At 51.2% G+C, this 24,969-nt stretch overlaps 2 protein-coding genes, 1 long non-coding RNA gene and 1 pseudogene across 3 annotated transcripts in view; 1 reads left to right on the top strand and 3 right to left on the bottom strand.

Moving 5' to 3' along the window:
• SPACA3 (sperm acrosome associated 3) overlaps window positions 1-2,083 on the bottom strand; it is a 37,539-nt gene extending 35,456 nt beyond the window's left edge. Inside the window, exon 1 of the mRNA XM_086686610.1 lies at window positions 1,114-2,083. The gene's annotated coding sequence lies outside the window, so the exon portion shown is untranslated. The remainder of the gene's footprint in view (window positions 1-1,113) is intronic.
• A 149-nt stretch (window positions 2,084-2,232) lies between these two features.
• Window positions 2,233-14,419, bottom strand: TMEM98 (transmembrane protein 98). Its single transcript, XM_025917783.2, has 7 exons — window positions 14,260-14,419; window positions 11,941-12,122; window positions 10,661-10,792; window positions 9,661-9,694; window positions 7,063-7,178; window positions 4,477-4,536; window positions 2,233-3,225 (listed from the first exon to the last, which is right to left on the bottom strand). The coding sequence occupies exons 2-7, from the start codon at window positions 12,069-12,071 to the stop codon at window positions 3,018-3,020; spliced, it is 681 nt and encodes a 226-aa protein (XP_025773568.1). The 5' UTR covers window positions 12,072-12,122; window positions 14,260-14,419; the 3' UTR covers window positions 2,233-3,017.
• Window positions 13,670-24,106, top strand: LOC147574192 (uncharacterized). Its single transcript, XR_015243994.1, has 4 exons — window positions 13,670-14,139; window positions 15,642-15,709; window positions 21,216-21,324; window positions 23,375-24,106. It is a non-coding gene; the product is annotated as an uncharacterized LOC147574192 (long non-coding RNA).
• LOC112853263 (glyceraldehyde-3-phosphate dehydrogenase pseudogene) lies at window positions 19,311-20,382 on the bottom strand (annotated as a pseudogene).
• Window positions 24,107-24,969: the final 863 nt, after the last annotated feature.

Raw genomic sequence — 24,969 nt, 5'->3', positions numbered from 1 at the left:
AGGGCTTAGAAGTGAGGTAGAGGAGGGTGGAGGAAGGAAAGAAAGAAATTGACGCAAATTGTTCCTTTGACACCTTTCCAAGATGTCCCAGGTCATAAAGCAACTCAGGGATTTTGAATTGTAAGTCGTCTTGTTTTTGACAGATCAGGTGCATGCACTTTCTACAGATCGGGCACAGAGTAGAGCCTCTGGAGAGAAGGAACTTCTGGAATGAGGCAGGTCAGGGTAAGCACCAGGGTGGGCTGGGTGCCAGGAACACGTGCTCCATCTGGAAGATGTCACAAGCTGGAGGAGGCTCCCTGGGCCATTTTCTGGAGGAATGTGAGCTTGAGCAATCAACCCTGGAAACACTGATAAGAGGTGGAGAGATCCATCTTTAGGTTGCAAACAGACCAGGGATGGGGCAGGGACAAGGCTGGGCCACTCCCCCTACTGCAGTGATTCCAGCATTTTTGGCCGCTCAGTTCCAGAGCTTACAAACAGAGACTCCTGCTCAGACAGAGCCAGGGTCACTGAGGTGCTGCCATCTGGGTCACCTGCCTCAGGGCATGGGCGGCTTCGGGGAGAGAAGGATTAATATCAGCTAATCAGTACCAGGCACACTACGGGGCATTTCACACACACACACACACACACACACACACACACACACACACTTTGTTCGATTGACACGCCAACCCACGAGGTAGTAAGGAGCCTTGATTTTATAGATGAGAAAGCTAAGGACCAGAGAGGTTAAGGAACTTGTCCAAGTTTACACAGTAAATGACAGAGTCCAAATTTGAACCTGTTTTGAGTTTGAAGATCTTACTCATCTCACACTCCATGCCAACCCTGAGTCATTCCGTCTTCACAATCTGCGTCTGACGCTCTTACTCCAGGCAGGGCAAGGGGTGGTGTGTGTCACGGGAGAGCTACCACCATGCACAAAGCCACTAGCGAACCGGGGACCTGGGACGCGTCCATCCCCTGGGAAACCACACCAGGCTGGGTGCCCCGTGCTCACCAACCTGGCCCTCTCAGAGAAGGTAACTTCGGCCAACTCGCAAAGGGCCAAGAGGAGCAGGGAGGCCTCCTCCCCCAGATGGTGCTTTCACCTCAATCAACACCCACCTTATCCAGAGACTTATTTGTCCTTCATTGGAGACAAAAGAGAAACCACGCAGTGGCCAGATCAGAGATCTTGCAGTCCAACAGACACTTCCCAGGCGTTCAGCAACCTCTCCTTGCAGCGACCCAGGGATTCAGGGAGGCGCCAGGACTGGCCAGGGCTCACAGAAGGTTGGCGACAGCGGGCGTTGCTTCAGGGATGCTGGGAAACTTCACCTCCACCCCCCGCCCCCACGCCTGCTGGGTGGTATTTGAGATGCCAATTTGGGGCTGTCCCTCTTTGGCTTAGGGCTCTGACCCAGGTTCAAAGGCAGGGACATTTATACCTGTGGCAGCCATTGCAACCCCTTAGCAGAAAGTGGTTTCCAATCTCATTGTGAATGTAGGTTTTTGAAAGGAAGGGAAAATAAACAATAGGAGGACTGTGGATGTCTGTTTGTGGAGGCCATGACATGGAAAATTCAAAGTGGCCTTGAGGAAGTTCCCCATTCACACCCTACCAGCAGGACAAGTTAGCTACTTAGCATGTGTTCAGAGCTGATGGGAATGGACAATCCAATAAGGTGGCCCTGCAGTCAGGAATCCATCATCAGTCCACAGCAAGCTGACCCAAGCTTTCCTCTCCTGACTCCATTTCCCAGGTGGGAACCCGTACACAGAAGCATCCTGCTTTCCAGGAGAAAATGGACTGTGCCCAATGGGACATTTCAGTGACAAACAAGGCTCCAATCTTGATCTTGGAAATATGGGCTCCTGGTTCTCTAGAACCAGACAGAGGCATCTGCTGACGAGTTAGCACACAGAAAATGAAATGGGACCAGACTCGGAGATCCAAACATGCCAAACAGCACAGCATATGAACCAAGGCAGCTCCCAAGCCAGAGCCCTGTCTCCCAAGAGAAACATTGGCTCTGAGATCCTGGGAGAAGCAAAGTACTTCCGGCTCTCCTATATGCTTATGATGGCAATTAAGCAACTCGGATGTATGTCTGGACTATATGATTGGGATTCTGGGTCCCACAAAGGTCTCATGTCATAAAAATGCCCCTCGTCTTTCAATATTTGCAAAAACAAACAGAAACCAAAAGAAAGGGGGAATACAACCTTCACGGATATCATTGCTCATGTGGAAACTACTTTATGGTGGGATCTTCACTTCCGCCTAAACTCTGAAGGGTCTTGAAATACCTCTTTTTGGGTGATATGCACAATGTGTCCTCAGGACTCTCAGGCTCCCTTCTCCCACCCTGACTTCTCAAATACATCGCACTGCACCCCATAGGTTCAAATGAGTCAATAACCACTCGCTTGACAGAAGTCTAAGTGTAAGTGTACTGTCCTCCTAGTGGTAGGTAGGTAAAATTGCAGGCCCAATGACAAGGAAAAATCAACTCGTTGTTCACTTTCAAAGGCAAACCTGGGAAGGGGAAGAGGGACTCAGATGCCCCAGGGACAGGGCAGATAATACAAATGAAACAGACCAGGCGAGGGAGAGAGAGCGAGTACAAGCCCTGTCAAAAGACACAACTCCCACTGAGTTCAAGATGATTGTCTTCTGCAGATGCATTTCAGAGTTGCCTTATCTTCGGATTGTTTAAGAGAAGCCAGAAACTCTGATTTCAGGGCGAAACCCTGTGATTTCTAGATGGTGGTTCAATTTTCTTGAAAACACTAGGTGGGCTAAATAAAGCTGCCGGTCTACCAGTCTCTAAGGCTCTGCTGTGCAGACGGTGCAAGCCGTCTCCTGGAACCGCGGTGTTAGACTGCCACTCGCCAGTCAGCATTTGCTACTGCAGCAGAGGCATCAGCTTGGCACGTACAGCTGAACCCTCGAGAACTCACGCTACGGGGAGAAGCGGAAGGTCCACTGAGCCACCCAGGGACGGCGGCAGGCTGGCCAGCAGGCACTAAATGGCCGACTGCTCCTGCAGGAACCCTTCAGGGCCTGGGAGGCCTTTATCTGTCTCAGAAGCCAAGGCTGCTTCTCGAAGGACTTCCAGGTGTTCCTCCGCAGCAGACAGTGACTGGTCGATCCAGTCCAGGCCCCCGGTCAGGTGGCAGGCATTCCTGGTCACCAGCACCAGATGACTGACAGACAGGAGCAGGGCAGTAGTCCTAGAAAAGGCAGCAGGATCAGTGTCCCTAGGGAATGAGGGATTGTGCACCAAAGCCCACATGGACAGACTCTGGTCTGGTGTTCTCCAAACTGGAGGCCCTTCCCCGGGAGGTTGGTGATTTAAAGATGGCTCCACACTCCAATAAATTTGGGCATGGCTGGGTTAAACAACATTAACGGAAGCCTTCTCTGAGCCTGTAACATGCGTGATAAAGCTGTAAGGACAGAATACAATGTGCTGTGGCTCACTAACTCATTTAAGACTGTGGAGACTGTTTTCTGCAGCACACCTATTAACATCTCCCAGAAGAGTGTTCTGTAGGACTATTCAGATCTAGTCCATTGGATGAGCGCATCCCCAACTGTTGCCCACTTAAAAACACGAAAGACGTACCCCTGCCTGGGGCATCCCTTATTGATTTTGAATCAATAAGGCCCCGAGCTGGTTTAGACCACTCTAAAAACAAAATTTAATTGAAAACCAAACTGAGGAGGAGTGTTTTCTTTCCCAGTATTGAAAGATTCACTGTAGAATATCTTTGATGGAGTGAGTGTATATGATGCAGGTGGGACTGTATCAGATTCTGAGCCCGTAGACACAGCGGGGTGGAGCATGGGAGCAGGGCAGAAAAACAACTGAAGCCCTGGGAGCCACTGTAATCACTGCAGTCTGGCAATCATCACACAGCAGATCTATGAAATGCTCATGTAAATCCAAGAGACAAAAGAATCTGCTTGTTCTAATGAGTTTGCATCTGGTAGAGGAGTATAACGTCAAAAGCCAATGTATACTCAGTGTACTACGGGAGGATCACAAGCGGGGGTCTTGGGTACGTCCTGCGGAACGTGAGCACAGCTTGAGCCCAGCTGTCCCTTCCATCCTTTGCCCTGCTTACCACCTGCCCCACCCACCCACCCCCTGGGCAGCACTCACAGCTAGGGCGTGTCTGCTTTTTGGGGGGTGCGGAGGCAGATGGGGGAAAGGGGAGGGAGTGAAGGTGCAGGTAGGATTTACCGTGGCCAGACGTTTAATCCTAAAAATTCAAAGTCTAAGACTGGCTCCCCCTAATCCCAGGCTTCAGGAAGAGCTCGGGCCTCTATCACCATTCACACTCAAATGAATGGGGCCTACAGCCCTGGGAACCCAATACAGCAGCCTTCTCCACAACCCAGACAGAGGACCTCACAGATGTGATAAAAACAGTGAGCTTCTCGCGTGAGAAACCGAATGACCCTCCCCCCCTCCTCACCGCGCATCCAGGAGTTTGGGGTCCAACGGAGGGTACATGGATTTCACCACATCGTCCACTCTGTGGGGAGGCAAAAGGATTTCAGTAGTTCACTTCCCTGGTGTCCTTTTCTGTTCTTCCTCCATTTCTACCTTTCTTTGTCCCGATCTTCTCTTCTGATACTGAAGAGCCCCAATCTTTAGTGATTCTTTTCTCCAACTGCTTTTGCCTTCTCAGACAGACTTGAACAGGAATACTCGATTTGGGGAGTATTTTGTTTTTGGGTTTTGTTTCAGTCCCGATAGTTTTTAAAAAGTGTTAAGCTCGCCCTTCTGGAATGATGTTCAAGATACGCTACTAAATTAAGAGGGCAAACTGCCAAACGACATCTAAAGTTTGATGGATCCGCTGGCATGAAAGTAAATAAACAAAAGCTATGAAGTGCAGCCGCTGAGCAGTGTGGAGGAATACCCAGCATTCAATCGTGTTACTGCCAGGGATTGGGGTGCGGTGTAAGTTGGGGTTCCCTCACTTTCCAATCTATTTCTGCATTTTGACTTCCGTTAAGTATTTACTACTATCGTGTGTTTTAAAAAAGGTTAAATATAGTTATATAGAACACACACACACACACACACACACACACACACACAAAGCCTACAAGTTTAATTTGGGTCCAAACTGCTCCAGTGGATTTCCTTTACATACGGTACAATTCATCGTTAATTTTTTTTTTTTTAAATCAAGTTCAGAAAGGAGCTGCTATTCATTCTGATTTGCACGGTTCAAGATTTTCATCCAAATCCTCGCTCCTGGACTGCGTGGTAGTCAGGAAGAAAAAATAATGATACATTGTTTGATTTTGAAAAGCACTTGAAAATAGGTAGATGCCCTCCAATGTTCTTGTCTCGGGGCTGAGGGGCTGGTGAGGAAACGCAAAGAACATCAGCGGCCGTCTTCGCCAGCCCCTTTCTCCGTAGGGCCCTGGAGCTGAGGCCACTCGCCTTGAAACTAATACGCTATCAACACACTTATGTGGAATAAATGGAGCAAGAAAATCAACAGGGACAAAAAAAGGCCAGATGAAGAAAGAAGTGTTAAAGGCAAAAAGATAAAGCAAGGGCACTGACTGAATTATGGCAGGGAACATTCTGGAAGCAGCCCAAGGGGCTCAGTAGGACAGGCCAGTGTGCACCAGGTTAGGTCCACTCTCTGAGCAATGCCACACACACCCCCTCTCGAAACAGGGCTAATCCCCAGCCCCAGGGACTTCCTTCCTCCCCAGAAATCTCCATCTCTTTCCTCCTCCCACCGCTCCCGGCAATGCCTCCTCGTGACAACCAGGTATCACAGGAACTGCTCAGACCCCAGGGGTGGCTCTTGCAGTGACTGGAAGCAAGATGAAGGTCCAGCAGACAGGAGCAGTGCAGAGTCTCTACTAACAAGGGGTGGCCAGAGGAATGCCTGGTGCTTGCCCAGGGCCTCGGCTGCAGGGCCTTCTGGCCAGGCTGGTACAAGTCCCACAGCTACACCCACCCGGGACAGCTCCAGTTCAGAAAAGCCAAGAACTCTTCTGAGCTGAGTCCCTCCCTGGGATTTTCTCCTTCCTACTTTCTCAACTCACTGAACGCCCTGGACAGAGTTCAAGTGCTCCAACTCTCTTATTCCTTCAGAGGGCTGGTTCCTCGTGATCTAGCCGAGGCCATGGCAACCAGGAAACCGAGAGTCCCTGGAATTCACAGGGAGTGCCACCATTCCAACCGGGGACGTGGAGGCACTGTCCCGGCAGTAAGGCTGCTTGGCTGATTGAGAAAACATCCTGGACCTGGCCAACTCCCGACTCAGGCACATCCACATACCAGCCACCAGATGGCAGCACAAACCCAGTACCACCCTTCTCCCTAAGAAAAGGGCTTTATACTTGACAAAGTCAAGCCCAAACGAGGGGGTGTAGTTGTTGACTACAGTCCTGCCGGTTGCCTCCCACGTGGGGTTTTGCAGGCAGCCTGGCATTTGGGAGATCTGAATGAGGTATGGCTTCTCTTCCCCCCGTCCCCACACCCAGTCCTGGAGGCTGCTGGCTGGGCCCTGGCCGGGCCAGTGGTTGACAGGGAAGTGGCAAGGAGCAGGTCCCTGAAACTGGTCTCCAGTACAGATAGGGCAGGGTGGGGCATGGTCACTGCACGAGGGTGTGGACACCGGCGGGAAATGTGCTTCCTGGCCCAGAGCCTGGGAAGAAGGGAAGGCAGGCAGCCCCAGCTGGTGTGGGGCTGAGGGAGAGGCAGCAGACACAGTGGGATCTGCAGAATGGACTAGAAGAGTCGGCCCTAGTCACATGCTAGAATTCCCCAAAAAGCCAACCAGAGGAGGAGGCCCGTGGGAGGCGGGGGGCACTGTGTGAGACAAGTATCTAAACCCTGGCTTGGTCTCTGAGAATCTAAACCTTCCTGGATGCTCTGTAAATGTCTGGGATGCCTGTAACTGAAGTGACCTATGTAGTTTCCTCGAGGAGCCTGGCCCGCCTGCCACCTCAGCTTCCGGTCCCTCCCTCCTCCCCGTCCCCCCACTCCCCGCAGAGGGTGGGGACCTCAAGGCCCACCAGCTCACCTGGGGCTGATCCGCTTGGCCACCACGATGATGTCACTGACACTGGCTGAGGTCTTCATCTTGGCCCCGGAGCCCATTGTCATGGCAACAAGTTTTTCTGTCAGAGTGTGACAAATCTAACACAGCAGGGAGGGGAGGGGTGACTGGGGGGGGCACTCCAGCTCCCCCAAGAGTTTCTGCTGCCCCCACAAACAAATATGGCCCCTGCCTTGGGTTCCATCCCACACCAGGGACCCCTAACCTAGTGGGCAAACTGAGTGAAAAGCACACAGACGAGAGAAATGGGATGGAAGCGGCAAAAGCCAAGGGTGCCGTCCAGCGAGGAGGGAGGGGTGGGAAGCTGAGATCAGGGTCACGGTTTCGGCTTAGAGAAGTCTAAGCTGAATTAATCTGTCTAAGAAAAATCATGTGCTCTAATTTCGCCTTGTCGTTTAGGGGGAAAAACCTACTTTCTCTTTCTATTCTTTCACCTCATGGTTTAGTCTTCCAGAAGGCTAGATCTCCCCAGTGGGGCACCCTCAGGAACACAGCTGGACAAAGGACAACTGTCCCCTTGAAGCATATCCTCCAAAAGCAGCACTTAGTTCAACAATTATCTGGGGTGACACCACGTTTGTCAACACGGCCATGGTGAATGAGTCTTCAGAAAAAGCAGGAAAAAGGCATGACTACCGCCTGAGGCCTTTCTCATCCATCAACAGTGCTGGCCACCCCCAAAAGCTTGGTTCCCCACTTCCACACCTCCCTGATGTTAGAACCTGGATGTGCTTCTTTCTGTCCCTGGCAAGTAAGTGCCATTACCTGCCGCCTACTTGGGGTTGGAAAAGAGGGTAGAAAGAAGGCCAAGAGCTCACCCAGGAGAGAGCCTAGGCCCCTCCTGCAAGTCCCCACCACAGGGACTCAAGGGCAGGTGGCCAACCAAAAGGGCCTTCAGACCCCAGGGCCTCTCCCCTCTCCTTGGATCTGGGAATCTCAGGCTGGACCATTGATTCCAATCCAGTAAGACTCCTTCCTGCTGCTGACTTATTCCCCAACTCAGGTGTCATAGGCAGGGACGGGGACAAAACCTGGTACCAGGACACATGCTAGCTGGGAGATGGGAAATGAATATGGTATAATTGCTCTAGTCATTAGACCTGTCTGTAACCATATCTACACCCAAAGAGCGTCTTGGAATTAAATAATCCTGGACCCTAGGACAATTTCCTAGTAGACACTCCTTTGTCCCCCAATAGAGACAGCTACAGGAGACGTGGGACGAAAGACATCATCCTATGTGTACTGAATGACACCGGAGAAAACATGGGCTGTTTCTGAAATCTTGAATAATTACTGGACAAAAAGATAAAGGTTGTAGTTTCCCAGGTTACGCGATGAAGAAACTGCCAATATCTGCAACTGACCAAATATTTCAATATTATTCTTATCACACAAGGATTAAAAAACCAAATGCTGGGGCACCTGAGTGGCGCAGCCGGTTAAGAGTCTGACTCTTGGTCTCGGCTCAGGTCACGATCTCTCGGTTTGTGAGTTCGAGCCCCACGTCAGGCTCTGTGCTGACAGCTCAGAACCTGGAGTCTGCTTAGGATTCTGTGTCTCCCCGTCTCTTAGCCCCTCCCATGCTCATGTCTGTCTCTCTCTGTCTCTCAATAATAAATAAATGTTAAAAAAAATTTTTTTTAAAAACTGTAGGAGACAAGACAATCATTAAAAAAAAAATGCTAACAATATAAAAATTACCCCAAACTATAAAAACTAGCCAAAACACAAACTGGATGCAATTTTCCACCCAATCATGGAGGCTGCAGGAATTAGAAGAAAAAAATCTGCCTTCAAGTACAATACTCATGGTTTGGATTTTTCAACACCACCGACCGTCCCATGTGGCTGACTACCGTCCTAGCCAGAGAGGGCCAATGAAGGACTTTCTAGTAACTGGGGAAGTCCAGATACAGAACTCAACTCACTGAGCAAAGGGCTGAGCTCTCTGTTAATGAAGGAAAGTGCCCAGAGAGAAGCTGGGGAGCCCACTCCCCCTTAGCAGCTACACACACTCGGGCACACTGCCTTCCCCAATTGGTGAAAATGTGGCCAGTGACCACGTATGTGGCCTTTCTCACAGGCCACTGTATTAGCAGGACCAGGTGAAATAAAACCTTTAAAGGGTCTTGAGAATGCTCGCGTATAACAGACCACCCAGGAGGGAGTGGAAACGGCAGAAATCCCAAGCGTCGGGCATATTTAAAAACCTTCTTGCACGGGTTCAGGGCCCTTCCTAAGATGCCCTTCAAGAGTCTGGGCACAGAGGCCCCTGGGTGGCTCAATCGGTTGAGCATCTGACTTCGGCTCAGGTCATGATCTCACGGTTTGTGAGTTCGAGCCCCACATCAGGCTCTGTGCTGACAGCTCGGGGCCTGGAGCCTGCTTCTGATTCTGCGTCTCCCTCTCCCTGTCTGCCCCTGCCCCGCCCTCTCTCTGTCTCTCAAAAAAACCAAATAAATGTTAAAAAGAAAAAAAAAAAAAAAAAGAGTGTGGGCACAGGGGTGATTTGGTGAGCCCCTCCACCCCCTTATCTCATGGGAAATCCAAAAGTATTACCTTCAAGATGGCAATGCAGTGGGACATGAGACCCCTGGGGAGACAAGAAGAATCTGTCAGGGCTCCTCTTTGCAGGCCCACCTGGCTCCGGCCACCAGCTCGGCTCCTCATGTAGCTCTGACCCACCGGGACACCACCGAGAGCAGGACTGCCTCAGGGTTAAACTGAACAGGTCCACCAGCTAAATGAGGAGGAACCTTCTTTCCTTTCCCTTCCCCTCCCGTATCCAGCCCGCTCTCCCAGGCAGCACTCACCTCTCAAAGGCATGCTTTCTGAGAGTTCTGAGCTTCTGACACTGTTCCTACCACCCCGTGTGACTTTCCCCTTATTATCAGCCTCTTGAGCACCTCATCTTTCAAGGCCCAGGTCAAAAGGCACTCACTCCGGGACAGCCTTCACGAAAGCCACCTCCACCTCCCCACCCCAGGCAACTCTAGACATCGCCTCCTGTGTGTGCCCACGGCGCTGTGCAGAGACCCACTAACGTTTCGGAGATAGCGTATTTCGTAGAATTCCTAACAGCTGCACTAACTGGCCCAGTGTCCTACATGCAATGTCCCCCCACACGTCTGCTGGTGAATGACAATGGCACAGAATGGCACACACTTCTCAACATGTAGAGGCTCCTGCCGGATGGAGAGATCCCTGAGGGATCCTGGAGACAAAGGCTGCATCCCTGGAGCCTGGGTGTCAAATTCACAGGCCCCCTAAGGATAACCCAAGCACATCAAGGTGACTCTGTAACAACCTCTGCCACACGTCTATGGGCCTCAGTGTTTAGATCTACAGAATGGGGGGAGGAAGGACAAACACTGTCATAACAATCTGATTCTCTACCCCCCGATGCTGAGGGCCGGGAAAGAGCTGTAAGTGACTCAGTGCTCCCGGATGCCTGGTCAAGTGCTGTGGCAAAGGAACCTAGAAAAGGGCACCCAGAGGCCCATGTGCCATCTCCAGGGGACTGAAGGAAGTACGCGGTCCGCGGTCCCCAAGGCCTTACGAGGCATCTTCGATCCAGTCTTCGTTCTCCAGAATGGCCTCGATGTGGGGGTTGGTGATGACCACATCGTCCAGTTCCAACTCAGACGGCTCCGACTGGGTCTCCATGGCACCGATGAGGTCCACAATGGGCCTGGAAGGAAATGCCCAGGTGAGTGGTTTCGCGATGGGTGACCGTCGCTGACCCTCTCCTCACCGACGCCCACATATCCCCCAACAGGATGTAAAAAGTTAGCAAGTTAAAGCAGTGACCCCTTGTCCTGGAGCCACATTTAACCTTAGTGGGACCGCAGGTGCGGGTGGGGCACGTGGCTAGACATGGGTCACAGAGGCAGGCAGGGCACTAAGGACAGCTGAAGCAGAATGAAATGAGCCACTAAGAGAAAGGGCAGGGCCACAGCCATAGGAGGCAGAGATGTATCAGACAGGGCTGCTCCTTCAGCACAAAATAACAGCCTTCTTAAACCCATTTTTCCTTCAAGCCTACCTTTTCCAGAGAAGCCGAAGTTCCTATTACCCAAACCTACCTGGTCTGCAGAATTACTGTCGGGAAGGACTTTGGTCCTACCCGCTCCTCGTTCTACTGGAGAAGTGGGAGGGATCACAACACTGACTTTACAACAGGGGATGCCAGAGAATTCCGTTGAATAGCAGAACTTTCCTGGGTCATATAAACGGGCATTTACAAATTATCTACCTCTTAACAGAGATGCTGATAGGATTCAGACAGAGGGATAAGAGAAACTAAGGGTGGCCTGCCACGGTCCCTCAAGGGTCGATCCGTTAAAACACCCCTAAACGGAAAACTAGATCATGCTCACAAAATAGATTGCACATAAAACACATCAAGAAGAAATCCGTGCAAAGAGGGAGACAGTCCTCTGCTGGGATTTCACACAACCCAGTATCTGCTGCTTCCATGTGTGGCTGGAATGCAGGCCTGGGATCTCCGTTCCTACGAGTTTGGCTGGAAAGAAGCTGGATGTATTCAAATGCTAAGGGAAGTGGCCACTTTCTGGATAGATGGCCGCACCTTTGTGGTAGGTGAGCCCGTTCGGTCAATTTCTCCTTAACTCAGTGACAGAGTCAGAGAAGGCTCAGGACATTGCTAAGCTCCGAGGTCTTTCTTGGAAAGGGAGCCTTCGGGTACCATTTTAGAGACAAAAAGCTGAGCTAGAGTTGTCCACCACCAAACTCCTTGGGCTCCTCTCTTTTTTTTCTGCTGTTGGAGCCCCTGGCAGGACCCACCTCTCCTCCCTTCCCCTCCCTGGGCCCACTTACTTGGAATCATAGCGCTGCAACAGGTCTCGAGGCCGGCAGTAACGCTGCCTGCAAACCACCACCAAGGCTGCAAATGAGGCCAGGAAGATGGTGGCCAGCACACCTATGGCGACAATCACCACAGTCTCCATGCTTCTGGGTGGCTCCCTCGGTCCCAGTCACGTCCCCAGCAGGAGCTAAATCTTGAAGGACACAAGGGCAGAGCAGGCCTTGGTAAAGAAGCAGCAAAAGAGAGTGGGGCAGCGGGATCCTACCTGGGGGGGGGGGGGGTGCGGAGAGCCAGGTTCTCCCCAAGTCACCTGCAGAGACCTGAGGGCCTGAACAGAAACGAGATGCATTTTATGTCATGTCCCAAATCTGCCTTTTGTCTAATTAAGAGTTTGCCACCTGCTGGACCAGGTTGGCTTTTCAAATATGCACAAAAGGAAACATCATAACTAACACCGTTGTTTTCACATCTACACCAAGTGCAGGAGAGAATACCCTCCTAAGAAGGGCAGGATTGCATTTACTGAGAGTCTACTCTGTGCCTGGCACTTTGTGTGTTAACTCTTCTAACAATCCTGAGGTAGGTATTAGCATTCCCATTTTACAGTTGAGAAAACAGGTTCAGGAAGGTTAAGTAATTTGTCCAAGGTTCTGTAGTCTGAAAGCAGAAACCCATTCACTTAAACTGGGCTGGGCATCCACCTCCCCTCACCTTTCTAAGAAGGGAAGAAGATTCTAAACATTGTGGAAAGGCATTTGACTGTCACTTTCCGTGTTGGAAACTTACAACTGATGGTAACATGTTCATTGCCTATTGTCTGTTCTCATTCAGGGGGTTCTTCCACACCTATCTGAGACTCAGGCGGAGGAACGAGGGCATCTCAGAGAACTATGTATTCATTGCAGGCTCCTACTAGTGTGCCTTTGAGCAAGTCTCTTCCCCTGTCTGGGCTTTAATTTCTCCATCTGCACAAGAGGGGCCTTGGTCTAGGCGTTCCTATGATCCCAGGATGATGCAGAACTTATTCTATACTACATGCCTCAGACGGTTTGAACATTCCCAGTTGGCATTCAATAAGTATCTACTAGGCACCAAGCACTAGGCTGGATTCTGAAGATTGGAGTTAATTGAGACATGAACCCCAAACCTTGAGGAGCTGAGAAACAGGTGTACAAATGGACACATGTTTTCTGTTTGCCGGTCAACCACTTCCCCAGCTCAGCTCCTGTGCTGTGTCACATGCAGAGAACACGGACAAGAGGTAACTCTACTTGTATGATATTTTCTGCGAAAGCCTTCTTCCCAGGGCAGATGTTGTTTGAGCTGGGTTTTGAAGGATGAGTAGGAGTTTGCCAGGTGGACAACATAGGGACTTGGCTGGCTCAAACTGCCAAGGAGGCCTTTCTCAAAGGTTTCACAGAGCTGTCCTACCACCTGGAACTCACTTGCTCAAGAGGCTGAGAAGGCTGGGGTCTGTCTCTTTTATTTCTGTATCTCCCATAGGAGGTGGGGGTGGGGGGGTGGGGGGTGGGGAAGGGGGTGGGGAGGGTAATTCTCAGCGTCTGCCTCAATTTCTCTAGATGTGTGTTTCTCTACACTGTCCCTCCTGAAGGGCTACCTCCTTTAGCCCTTTTTCTTTTCTCTCATTTCTGTGTCTCTGTGTTTCTCCATTTTCCTCTCCACGCATCTACCCCCCTCCCCAGCGTTTCCTGTCTCCCCGCCCCGTGGCCTCCCAAGACCACCCGCTTTGTTTCCTGGCTTCCTGTGGACGTCCTGAGTGTGTTTCTCTGAGTCCCTATGAGCGTTCTGAGTTTTTGCGGCCTTTCTCGGAGCGTTGTGTCAGAGTGTGTTTCTCTTTTTCTCCGTGTATTTTTCTCTGTGTGTTTCAGGATAAGTTTTTGTCTCTTTCTCTGTCTTTGTGTAAGCGTGTGGGTAGGTCTCGGTTTCTTGGTGTGTGTGTGTGTGTGTGTGTCCCCCCCCCACCCTCTTCACCGCCAAGGGGCTCTAAATCCACCAGGATAAAACAGCCCCGAGCCTCCGCCTCCTTCCTTCCCCCTGCCGGGAACACCCGTCCCAACACCCAGGTCGGAAGAAGGGACCCCCGGCCCGGCCCGGCGCGAGGCTCGCAGGGCTCCCAGGCGCGCAGTCCCACTTTGCCCAACTTGTGGGCGCCCGGGGTGCAGCGCGCGGGCTCCGCGGCCCCAACAAAGGTGCCGCCGGTCACGGTCCCCCCCCCTTCCCGCCATCGGCCCCCATCTCCGGGCCCCGGGACCCCGGCGCGCCGGACGCCCTCCCTGCCGCCGCTCCGGGGCGCGGCGAGGCCCACCCACCTCAGGCCGCGGCCGCAGGACGCATCCCGGGGGCGCTCCGGCCGCCGGGCCCCGCCGATGGCAAAGTCCGGGCGCGGGACTCGCGGGCGGCTCGCAGGAGCGGGGCATGCCGGGAAGGAGCTGGGCTGGCCGAGGAATCGAGATAAAGTCCCCGGGAGCCAAACCCCCAGGTGGGGGGGAGGGGGGCGGGGGCCGGCCGCCGCGTCCAAATCCCCCGCTGCCAGGCGCCGCCGTCCCCGCCGGGCCGGGGGTGGGCGGGGGGTTGGGGCCGCGGGGAGGCCATCCCTCAGCCACCCAGCAGGCGCTCCTCGCACCCCTCCCCCCTCCCCCCTAGGGCCCCAGGCTCAGAGGGAGGCCGCAGGGTCCTTACGGCCACCCAACCACCCAACCCCTACGGGGCCGGACGTCCGGGGGGCCGTGGAGCCCTAGCAGATTCCGCTGTGGGCTGGTCAGGGAGCCAGTGCGCCCCGCTGCACACCGTGGTTTAAATCCTGGCTCTGCCACTCTCTAGCTGTGGGCAACTTCTTTCACTTCCCTGTGCCTTGGTTTCCTCATCTGCAAAGTGGGCCCACTACTTGTAGGCGTGCTCAGAGCTGACAAAAGGGTCAAATGACATGATGCATGCAGCGCATTTAAGAGTGCCTGACCCAGGGTAGATGCAAAGCAGCGTGAGCTCTCATGACAGTCTCATCCACACTGGACACACAAGCAGGCCCACCCCTAACAGTTGCTGTGCCAGGGACAAGCGGAGAAACGCAGGACTCTGGCTGGCTGTCCTGCCCCTTCTGTTTGTGCTCTACTCCAGCGACCAAAGGGAACTCACACTATTGGTTCACCAACCCTGCTCTGCAAACAGCCACCTCTCTGCCATCCCTCAAGCCTAAGGATGCCCACACCAGGAGGTACTGGTTGCCTTGGAAGGATGGAGGTGAACACAGGCTCTGGAGACAGGCTGGGCTTTGGGAGCAGACTTGTTTTCAGAGTCCAGTGAGCCAGGAGCATGGTCTAGAAGAAGGCACGAGTTCTAGATGGTCATCTCCTTTGGCCCTCAAACTCCTAGCCCTGTAAGGAAGAGGCAGAATCAGAGTGAGGCCCACTACAGCCTGGGAGTTAAGGCAGAGACCCCATCAACTAATCTAAGGTCAGTACTGGTGACAAGTCCCAAAGGGGGCAGACTAGGTCCCAGGCAGCTTAATACAGTCTCTGCAAACTGCTCACTCCTAGGTTACTTGAAATCCACAGAGGTGGTTGTGGGTTTTTGTGGGGGGTTTTGGGTTTTGGGTTTTTTTGGTTTTTGTTTTTGTTTTTGTTTTGGCTTACAATTAAAAAAAAATCTAGTTGCCCACATTTTAAAAAATTAACAATTTCACTTATACCTACAGATTTCCAGCTTCTCTGGGAAATTCAGAAGATCTCTCAAAACACAGCCCATATGGCATGGGTAGAAATGGTGAGTAGGAGAGGGGCGGCTGCTATCCCCAGGCCTGCTCTCCTGGCCCAGGACTTTCCCCACTGCATACAATGCATGTGCGTGCATTCACAGCTCACCTGTTTTATGGAGAGCCTGACCCAGTGACCAGCTGACACTCAGGGACAGGAAGGCTGAGGGGTGATTTTGCTACCCTCTAATGGGCTTTCATGGAGAAGCCATGTCAGGGAGCAGGAATTCCTGACTCCTTCAAGGGCTCTTCTAGCTGCACTAAGAATCAAATTAACATGAGACAGATTAACAGGAGAAAATCAAATTTAATAGCGGACATACAGGGAATCCACACAGACGTGGAAATTCCCAAGACGGTCAGGCAAAATGGGGTATATGTGTCATTCTGAGCTAAGGAGAAGGGGGTAGGGGTCTGGGACTTCAGAGGGAAGGAATACGAGAAGAAGAACAGATATTTGGTGATTGGCTGTTTGCCTGCCTATACAGATGGCCGCTCAGATAAAATTTATCTCTGCTAATAACCCTTATTCTGGAAAGACCCTCCAGTGTAGATTCTTCTATGGAGTTAAGGGAAAAACAAAAGTTTCTCTTGAGCTGTAGGGTCTCACTTGCCTTCAGCTCAAAATAATCCACATGCCAAAGTGGCCCATTCTGGGGTGTGGGGAAACTGTCCCAAACCCCTTCAGCTCTATCTGTTTAAGGAAGATGGGCTTACAGCAAAGAGTGGGAATGGGTAACTGGGGACAATGAGTGCTTCCAATTTCTTGGAAATACTCTGAGAAGGATGGAGTGCTATTTTTGTCTCAGTGGTTTAAACATTTGGTGGCCTTGAGGTAAGAAGCTAAACCACATGATAAAGAAGAGGTCGTATGTGTATATATAGAGACCATATACACACACACACACACACATAGATATATACATAGATATACACAATGGAATACTACACGGCCATAAAAAAGAATGAAATCTTGCCAATGGCAGCAACATGGAGGGTATAAGGCTAAGTGAAATAAGTCAGACAAAGACAAATATGATTTCACTCATAGGTGGAATTTAAGAGACAACAAAAGTGGGGCACTGGGGTGGCTCAGTTTGTTGAGCATCTGACTCTTGATTTCAGCTCAGGTCATGATCCCAGGGTCATGGAACTGAGCCCTGCATCATGTGCTGAGTGTGGAGCCTGTGTAAGATTCTCTCCCTCTCTTCTTCTGCCCCTCTCCTGCTCATGCTCTCTCTCTCTCTAAAAAAAGGAAAGGAGAGGAGAGGGGAGGGGAGGGGAGGGGAGGGGGGGAGGGGAGGGGAGGGGAGGGGAGGGGAGGGGGGGAGGGGAGGGGAGGGGGGGAGGGGAGGGGAGGGGAGGGGAGGGGAGGGGAGGGGAGGGGAGGAGGGGAGGGGAGGGGGGGAGGGGAGGGGAGGGGAGGGGAGGGGAGGGGAGGGGAGGGGAGGGGAGGGGAGGGGAGGGGAGGGGAGGGGAGAGGAGAGGAGAGGAGAGGAGAGGAGAGGAGAGGAGAGGAGAGGAGAGGAGAGGAGAGGAGAGGAGAGGAGAGGAGAGGAGAGGAGAGGAGAGGAGAGGAAAGGAAAGGAAAGGAAAGGAAGGAAGAGGGGCGCCTGGGTGGCTCAGTCAGTTAGGTGTCCAACTTCGGCTCAGGTCATGATCTCATAGTTTATGGATTCGAGCCCTGCATCCAGCTCTATGCTGACAGCTCAGAGCCTGAAGCCTGCTTCAGATTCTCTCTCTCTCTCTCTCTCTCTCTCTGCCCCTCACCTGCTGGCACTCTCTTTCTTCTCTCAAAAATAAATAAAAACCTTAAAAAATTTAAAAAATAATAAAAAAAGAAGAAACCACAAAAAAAAAAAAAAAGAAAAAAGGAGACAAACCATAAAAGAGACTCTTAAAACTAGAGAACAAACTGATGGTTACCAGAGGGGAGTGTGGGGCCACCGGATCAGGTTGAGGCCCCGCGGCCAAGGCAGTGAAAGAATTCACTCAGGGCAGAACGAAGGAGATAGAAGTTTATTGGATACATTGCAAAGGAGCAGTGGGCAGGACAGCGAAGGAGAGACTAGCTGCCGGGAGGCAGTGGTGGGGGGCTGTGGTTTAAGGGGGAAGGTGAAGAGGTGTGGGAAAGCGTGGAATTTTCCTTTTTTGGTACCTGTGCCCAGTTGTAAGTAATCCATTGGTCAGCTAGAGATTATGGATATTTTGAGATGGGTCTCCTTTTTCTTCCTTTTTTTTTTTTTTTTTTAATTTTAGAGGCAGAGAGGAAGCACGAGTGGGGGAGAGGGACAGAGGGAGAGAGAGAGAGAGAGAGAGAAATTCAAGCAGGCTGCATGCTCAGCACAGCCCATGACCCTGTGATCATGACCTGAGCTGAAATCAAGAGTTGGACACTCAGTGGACTGAGCCATGCAGGTGCCCCAGGGTGGATCCCCTAATGGGCATGTTTGTATGCAGCCTGGTGGTCACTGTGGGCCCTTGTACCTCACTCAGCTTTCCATCGCTCAGGTTGGTTGCCTAAGACCAGCCTTTACGCGGAGGTGGGGGTGTGGTGGAGAATGGGTGAAACAGGTGAAGGGGATTAAGAGCACACTTACTGTGAAGGGCACTGAGTAATGTATAGAATTGTTGAATCACTATACTGTGCACTGGAATATGTGTCATTCTCGTGTATATGTCTTACGTGAGAAGGGTAGGGGTCCGGGCTTAGAAGAGGAGGAAGCCCATCAGCTGGAAAGGGAGAGGAGATGCTTGGAAAACAGAGGTCACCCTCTTGTGCAGATCAGTTTCTTAGGTAAAAAGAAATCTCTGTTGATAGCTCTCTTCCGGTACAGGCTCTCCTTTCCGCTGTAAATCTAGACGGTTGAGGGAGAGATAAAGAACTTTTCCTGAATCTGCTGGGTTTTGATTGCTTTTAACTCAGAATAATCATGCCAAAGTGGCCCGTCTTGGGGCAGCCTGCTCTAGGCCCCTACACAGGTCTAGGATTTTATGATTCTTGTAGGAGAGATATGAAAGAAAACTTCAGCCTTGGGGAGTTTATAACACAAACGGAAAAGACTGAAGAGAAGCAGAATTTGTCACCCCAAAATATGTTTCTGTGGCATAAGGATTGATTTAGGCTGATTCTTTTCTTTTTTTTTTTTTTTAATGTTTTTATTTATTTTTGAGACAGAGAGCATGAGTAGGGGAGGGGCAGAGAAAGAGGGAGACACAGAATCTGAAGCAGGCTCCAGGCTCTGAGCTGTCAGCACAGAGCCCGATGCGGGGCTCGAACTCACAGACTGTGAGATCATGACCTGAGCGGAAGTCGGACGCTCAACCCACTGAGCCACCCAGGCGCCCCTAGGCTGATTATTTTCAAGAAATAGCAGATAGGAGAAGCTCTGAAAACCGTTAGAAATTACCCTTTTACAAAAGAAATTTACATGTAGAAGGGAAATCTCCATTTGTCTTGGTTTTGTTTGCTTGCCTTGGTTTGGCTGGGGACAATATACTTTATTGATGGCACCTGTGGAGGTGGGGCTCCCCAAGCCTTTCTCCTTCTTCAGGGGGTCTGGGATGGAAACTGCATAGAGGTCAGGAAAATTCTCAGTGTGTTGGAGGATGAGTTGGGGAAAGGACTCCCCAGCAGCTGAGGGCCTCTGTCTTCCTCCTGCTCTCACTTGGGGCTGGTGGTCCAGGGGACTCCTACTCCTTGGAGCCATGTAGGACCATGATGTCCACTACTCAGTTGCTGTAGCCAAATTCATTGTCATACCAGGAAATGAGCTTGGCATAGTGGTCATTGAGGGCAGTGCCAGCCCCAGCATCAAAGGTGGAAGAGTGGGTGTCGCTGTTAAAGTCATAGGAGGTGACCTGGTCCTCACTATAACCCAGAATGCCCTTGAGGGGGCCCTCTGATGCCTGCTTCATCACCTTCTTGATATCGTATTTGGCAGCTTTCTCCAGGTAGCAGGTCAGATCTACAACTGACTCATTGAGGGTGAGGACGTGGAAGGCCATGCCAGTGAGCTTCAGCCTTGGTGGCACCAGTAGAAGTGGGAATGATATTCTGGGGAGCCCCTCAGCCATCACACCACAGCTTCCAGAGGGGCATCCACGGTCTTCTGGGAGGCAGTGATGCATGGACTGTGGTCACAAGTCCCTCTATGGTGCCAAAGTTGTCATTGGATGACCTTGGCCCAGGGGGCCATGCAGTTGGTGGTGGAGGAATTGCTGACAATCTCGAGGGAGTTGTCACACTCCCCATGGTTCACACCTGTCACAAATATGAGGAAATCAGCAGAAGGGGCAGAGATGATGACCCTCTTGGCCCCACCCTTCAAGTGAGCCCTGGGCTTCTCCCTGGTGAAGACCCCAGTGAACTCCACAACATACTCAGCACTAGCATCATCCCATTTGAGGTTGGCGGGGTCTCACTCCTGGGAGATAGAGATGGGCTTTCTGTTGACAAGTTTCCTGTTCTCAGCCTTGACTATGCCATGAATTTGCCATGTGTGGAATCATACTGGAACATGTAGACCATGTAGTTGAGATCAATGAAGGGGTCATATATGACAACAATATTCACTCTGTCAGAGTTAAAAGCAGTCCTGGTGACCAGGCACTTAATGTGGCCAAATCTGTTTACTCTGACCTTTATCATTTTGTCTCCAGGATGCACCTGGCACTATTCCAGAAGATGCTGCCTGTCCATCAAATGAGGAGGAGCAGAGAGCTGGGAAATATCCATTTGTAAAGCTGTTCTCCCTGTCCCAGAAAGAGAAGATAATCCTAAATCGATAGAAACTCTTACCAGTGGGGAAGGCACCAGCTTAAATTTGCATAACATACCCTTGTTTCCTGTGCTTCCCCCTATCCCCCCCCACCCCCACCCCCAACTTCCCATAACTGGCCTGGCCCCACCTCCTCCAACACCTTTCTTTTGTCTTTAGCTGGAGGTGGTATTTCAGGTGGTGGCTTGGGCCGGTTCAGGGAGTTATTCCATTTTCCTGGGAGTCTCCCATGTGGTCAGGAGGTATACATGTTATTAAGCTTCTGTTTGTTTTTCTCCTGTTAATCTTTTCATTGCATGAGGGTCTCAGCTAAGAACCTACAAGGGTAGAGGGAAAATTATTTTTCCTCCCCTATAAGGCTCAAACAAACAAACACGTGGTGTAAATGCCCCATTAACTATCCACTAGCCAGCTGCAGGGAGGACAGAATAGTACTATGGCTGTGCCAGTGCATTTACTAGCCAGCTGTCTCCCATCATTCTACCAAGCCCATGCCCCTCAAGTCTCCCTGGACTGACCTGAGATGAGCACTCAGTGTTCTTACTTGCAAGCTTTAGAAACTGATTATACCATGTGGGAAGGGGACTTGTTGAAATGACACGGGGTGCCCACAGAATCAGCAGGAAACTGAAGACCCAGATTAGGAAATGGACAGGTACCACAGGGGCTCCAGGGGCTGGGTGCAATTGCCCTGAAATGATTGTGACCCTCTCTTCAACTTTACCCTTCCTTCTAGATTCAGAGTTCTGAGTAGGACTCCTCTCTGTCTCCAACACGGGAGGTGAGGCACAAGCAGTACCCTTCCTTCCAATACGTCTACACGCAAGGGGGTTTTCTCAAAAAAGGTAAGAAGGATGGTTGCTGGACAGCTCCTCAAAATTCAAGCACCCTACCTATGGCCTCTCCTCACTCAGTCTGAATGCCAAGCCATAGCAAGAGTTTCCAAATTGAAGACTGAACCCGGTGGTTAGAGAAGAGAAGCCAGCAGGTCATAAATGGTGCTGAGGGCGATAAGGAGGAAAGAGTCTTCATTCTGACCAGTGAGTGCAAGCTTGTGCTCTGCCAAGGCAAGAAGTGAATATTTGTTGAGCACCTACTATGTACCAGACACTGATTAGGCATCTTACATGCCTATCTCCGTTGACCTTCTCATCACCCCTGAAAAGTCAGTATGTTCATGTTTGCAAGAGAGGAAACAGACTCAGAGGGATGAGGTGATTTACCCGAGCTCTTGCAACTTGCACGTGATAGGGCAGGGAGTAGACTCAAGTCTCCCTGGCATCAAAGTCCAAACCACCCACACCAGGAAACTGCTAGTTCCTCCAGTGACCTGGGCATCAGAACAGGGCAGGTTGTCATGGCCCTGGCCATGGCTACAACAGATAAAGCCAGTCTATCCCAATTTCGTGTGCTCTCTGTTAGGGAGGAAGAATTGACTCTGCCCTTCAAGGTCCTCCTGGCTGGACTGAGACTCAAACTGACATCAGACAGACTAACGTGTAAAAGCAAATTTCATTTCGTACTTATGGGGAATCCACGCAGACATGGAAATACCAAAGACGGCTAAGCAAAATGAGGTATATAAGTATTTCTGAATGGAGGAGAAGGGGGTAGGGGTCTGGGACTTTAAAGGGAAGGAATGGGCGCCTGCGTGGCTCAGTCACTTAAATGTCTGACTTTGGCTCAAGTCACAATCTCATGGTTCGTGAGTTCGAGCCCTGCATGAGGCTCTGTGCTGACAGCTCAGAACCTGGAGCCTGCTTCGGATTCTCTGTGTGTGTGTGTGTGTGTGTGTGTGTGTGTGTGTGTGTGCGCGCGCGCGCGCGCATGTGTCTGTCTCTCTCTCTCAAATATAAATAAATGTTAAATAAATAAATAAATGGAAGGAAGGAAATTCACAGGAAGATGAAAAAGAATAAATGTCTGGCAAACAATGTCTGGGCCCCTCAGAAACAGTGGAACCTTGAGGACTTCCATCGAACAGGCCTTGCCGGGTTCCTCCCTGGCTCCCATCCCCCCATATCATAGTGTAGTTATCTACGGTAATAGCTCTCTTCCTGGCAGGTCCTCCTCTCAATTCTTTTTAGGCAGTTGAGGGGGAGGCAAAGAGCTCTTCCTGAATCTGCTGGGCCTAGCAGTCACCCCACTACCTATGATAGATGACAGAAGATAGGGAGGAGCCCAGCTTTTCTTCTAGACGAAGCCAGGTCCCACTGCTTGGGTCAGGGAGGCATCTGGGCCCTCTCAGATCCCTGAGGACAGTCAACTCTTGGAGAGTAGTAGAGAGAGGGGGGTCTTCACTCAGCTCTTGAATCAGCTGGATTGACAATCCCCAACCCCCACCCCAGGACAACCATGGGCTGGAAGAGGGTTGTGTCACTAGCCAGCATTGTCCAAACCCCGCATGGTTTTGGGAATTCCCAGACTTGTCCTACGATGCTTGCCCTGAATCTCCAGGACAGCAGGACCCTAGCAGAGAAGCCCCAGTCCGAGCGAACAGCCTCCAGATTGCCTTCAGTGCCCGGACAGTCCACCTCTACTTACCCACCTGAACAGCAGCTCCTCTGTCCCCATAGAGAGCCCAGGGCTGGTGGTACAGAATCCCCCAAGGGACAATGACGGAGAGAATGGGGTGGGGCTTGAGTGGCTCCCACGTGGAGCAGATCACCCCCCACATCATTTCATACAAGGCTGCTTTAGGACCTGCACGGAGCAGGTGCACTTCAAGGAGTGGTCACTGGGTGTCACCGCTGCTTCCTAGGCATGTGCACTCGTGGGTGGGCTAAGGCTGAAGCATGCTGGAGAGAGAAATTCCTTCTTTGAAACTCAGTTTACGGACCTGATATCTTCTGTGTCTTCTATGTCCTCACCCCTCTCATCCCCTGTCCCTCCTAGCTGGCCTGGATTGTCCATCATGGAGTTGCTCCCCGGCCTCTCTCCTTCCTGGTTCAGAGCAGATACCAGCGGCTGGAGAAGGTCACACAGCAAGATGGGCTTTGCCATTGGTTCATGATAACAGGCCAAACACAGGCACTCATTGCTGGTGAGCCATCTGTCCCCAGGGACCCAGGTCTCACTCTCCTGCTCCCTTAGACAACAGCTTCATTTCATCAACCCCCTCACAGCCCTCTTCCACTCTCACTGGCTTCCTTCTGAAAGAAAAAATGCAGTGCCTTCTTCACCCTTTGATCATGAAATCTCTACACTTACCAGTGTTTTTACTCATTCTTTCCTCTTCTGCTTCTGCTCTGAATCCTACCCCCTCCTTCTCAAGGTCCTGGACCCTTTGCCTTTTTCTATGTTCTTCTGACTTACTATCTCAGCCCATCCTGCAGAATTCCCATCAGCAAACGATTGAGCTCATCTTAAATACCGCTGTCTGCATACCAAGTGCCTCTGTCTACCCGCCCATGTCTCTGTTCCCTCTCAGCACTAAAATTCTCCTTATGTCTCAATGCCATCCAAAAAGCTGTCTCTTCTGGCTACCTCCATTCGTTCTTCTGCCTGCTCAGATCTGCCTGATGCCCTGCCTTGCTCCAGAGAGTTGACTTCTCAAGGTCACTATGATCTCCGTGTCGCCAAATGCCCTGGATGTCCATGTCTCTTTTTGTAAGTGTATTCTTTTTTTTTTTTTTAAGTTTATTTTGAGAGAGAGAGAGAGAGACAGAGAGAGAGAGAGAGAGAGAGAAAGCGGGGAAGGGGCAGAGAGCAAGGGAGAGAGAGAATCCCAAGCAGCCTCCACGTTGTCAGCACAGAGCCTGATGCAGGGCTCGGTCTCACAAACCTCAAGATCATGACCTGAGCCAAAACCAAGAGTTGGACACTTAACCGACTGAGCCACCCAGGTGCTCCTCCGTGTCCCCTTTCACACTGTCCCCAGGACTGTGCACAGTGGACCAGATCACTTTCTCTTCCCTTGGCCTCCATACCACCACCCTCTCCTGACCTCTCAGATCTCTCCTCCTCGGTGTGTCCGTCCTCTACCATCTGATTCTAAATACTAGAATTTCTTTAACCTCGGTTTTGAAAAATCTTGTCTTTTCCTTTTGACCCCGTTTCCTAGGTGATCACATTCATTCCTTCTGATTCGTGTACATCACCTTTTATACCGACGATGCCCAAACTTATATCTTTGGTTCAGTCCTATCCATTCGGCATCTCTATCTGCAGTGTTCACTGGTGCTGAAAACGTGTCCGGAATGGAATTCTCAACTGTCGCCTCTTCCCAAACACCTGTCCTCCTTCCTCCAGTCTTCGTCTCTGCAGCCAGCACCACAGTTCACCACACGGCTCAAGCCCCAAACCGAGGAAGCCTCACTTTTTCCTCACCCCTTCCCCATCCCGTTAGCAAATTCTATCTCAGATTCATTTCAAATCCCTTCACTTCTCCCCCTCTCTACTAACCACCCACACTCACGTGGGCCACAGTCATCTCTCTAGTACACTCAGACAAGATATCTCTGACCAGCCTTCCCATTTGCACACTCTTC

This window comes from Puma concolor, chromosome E1 (genome assembly GCF_028749965.1).
Source record: "Puma concolor isolate L17-30 chromosome E1, mPumCon1.1.hap2, whole genome shotgun sequence".
NCBI classification, from domain to species: Eukaryota; Metazoa; Chordata; class Mammalia; order Carnivora; family Felidae; genus Puma; species Puma concolor.
Note: the sequence above shows the minus strand (reverse complement) of the source record. Positions and strands in the feature narration are given on the sequence as shown.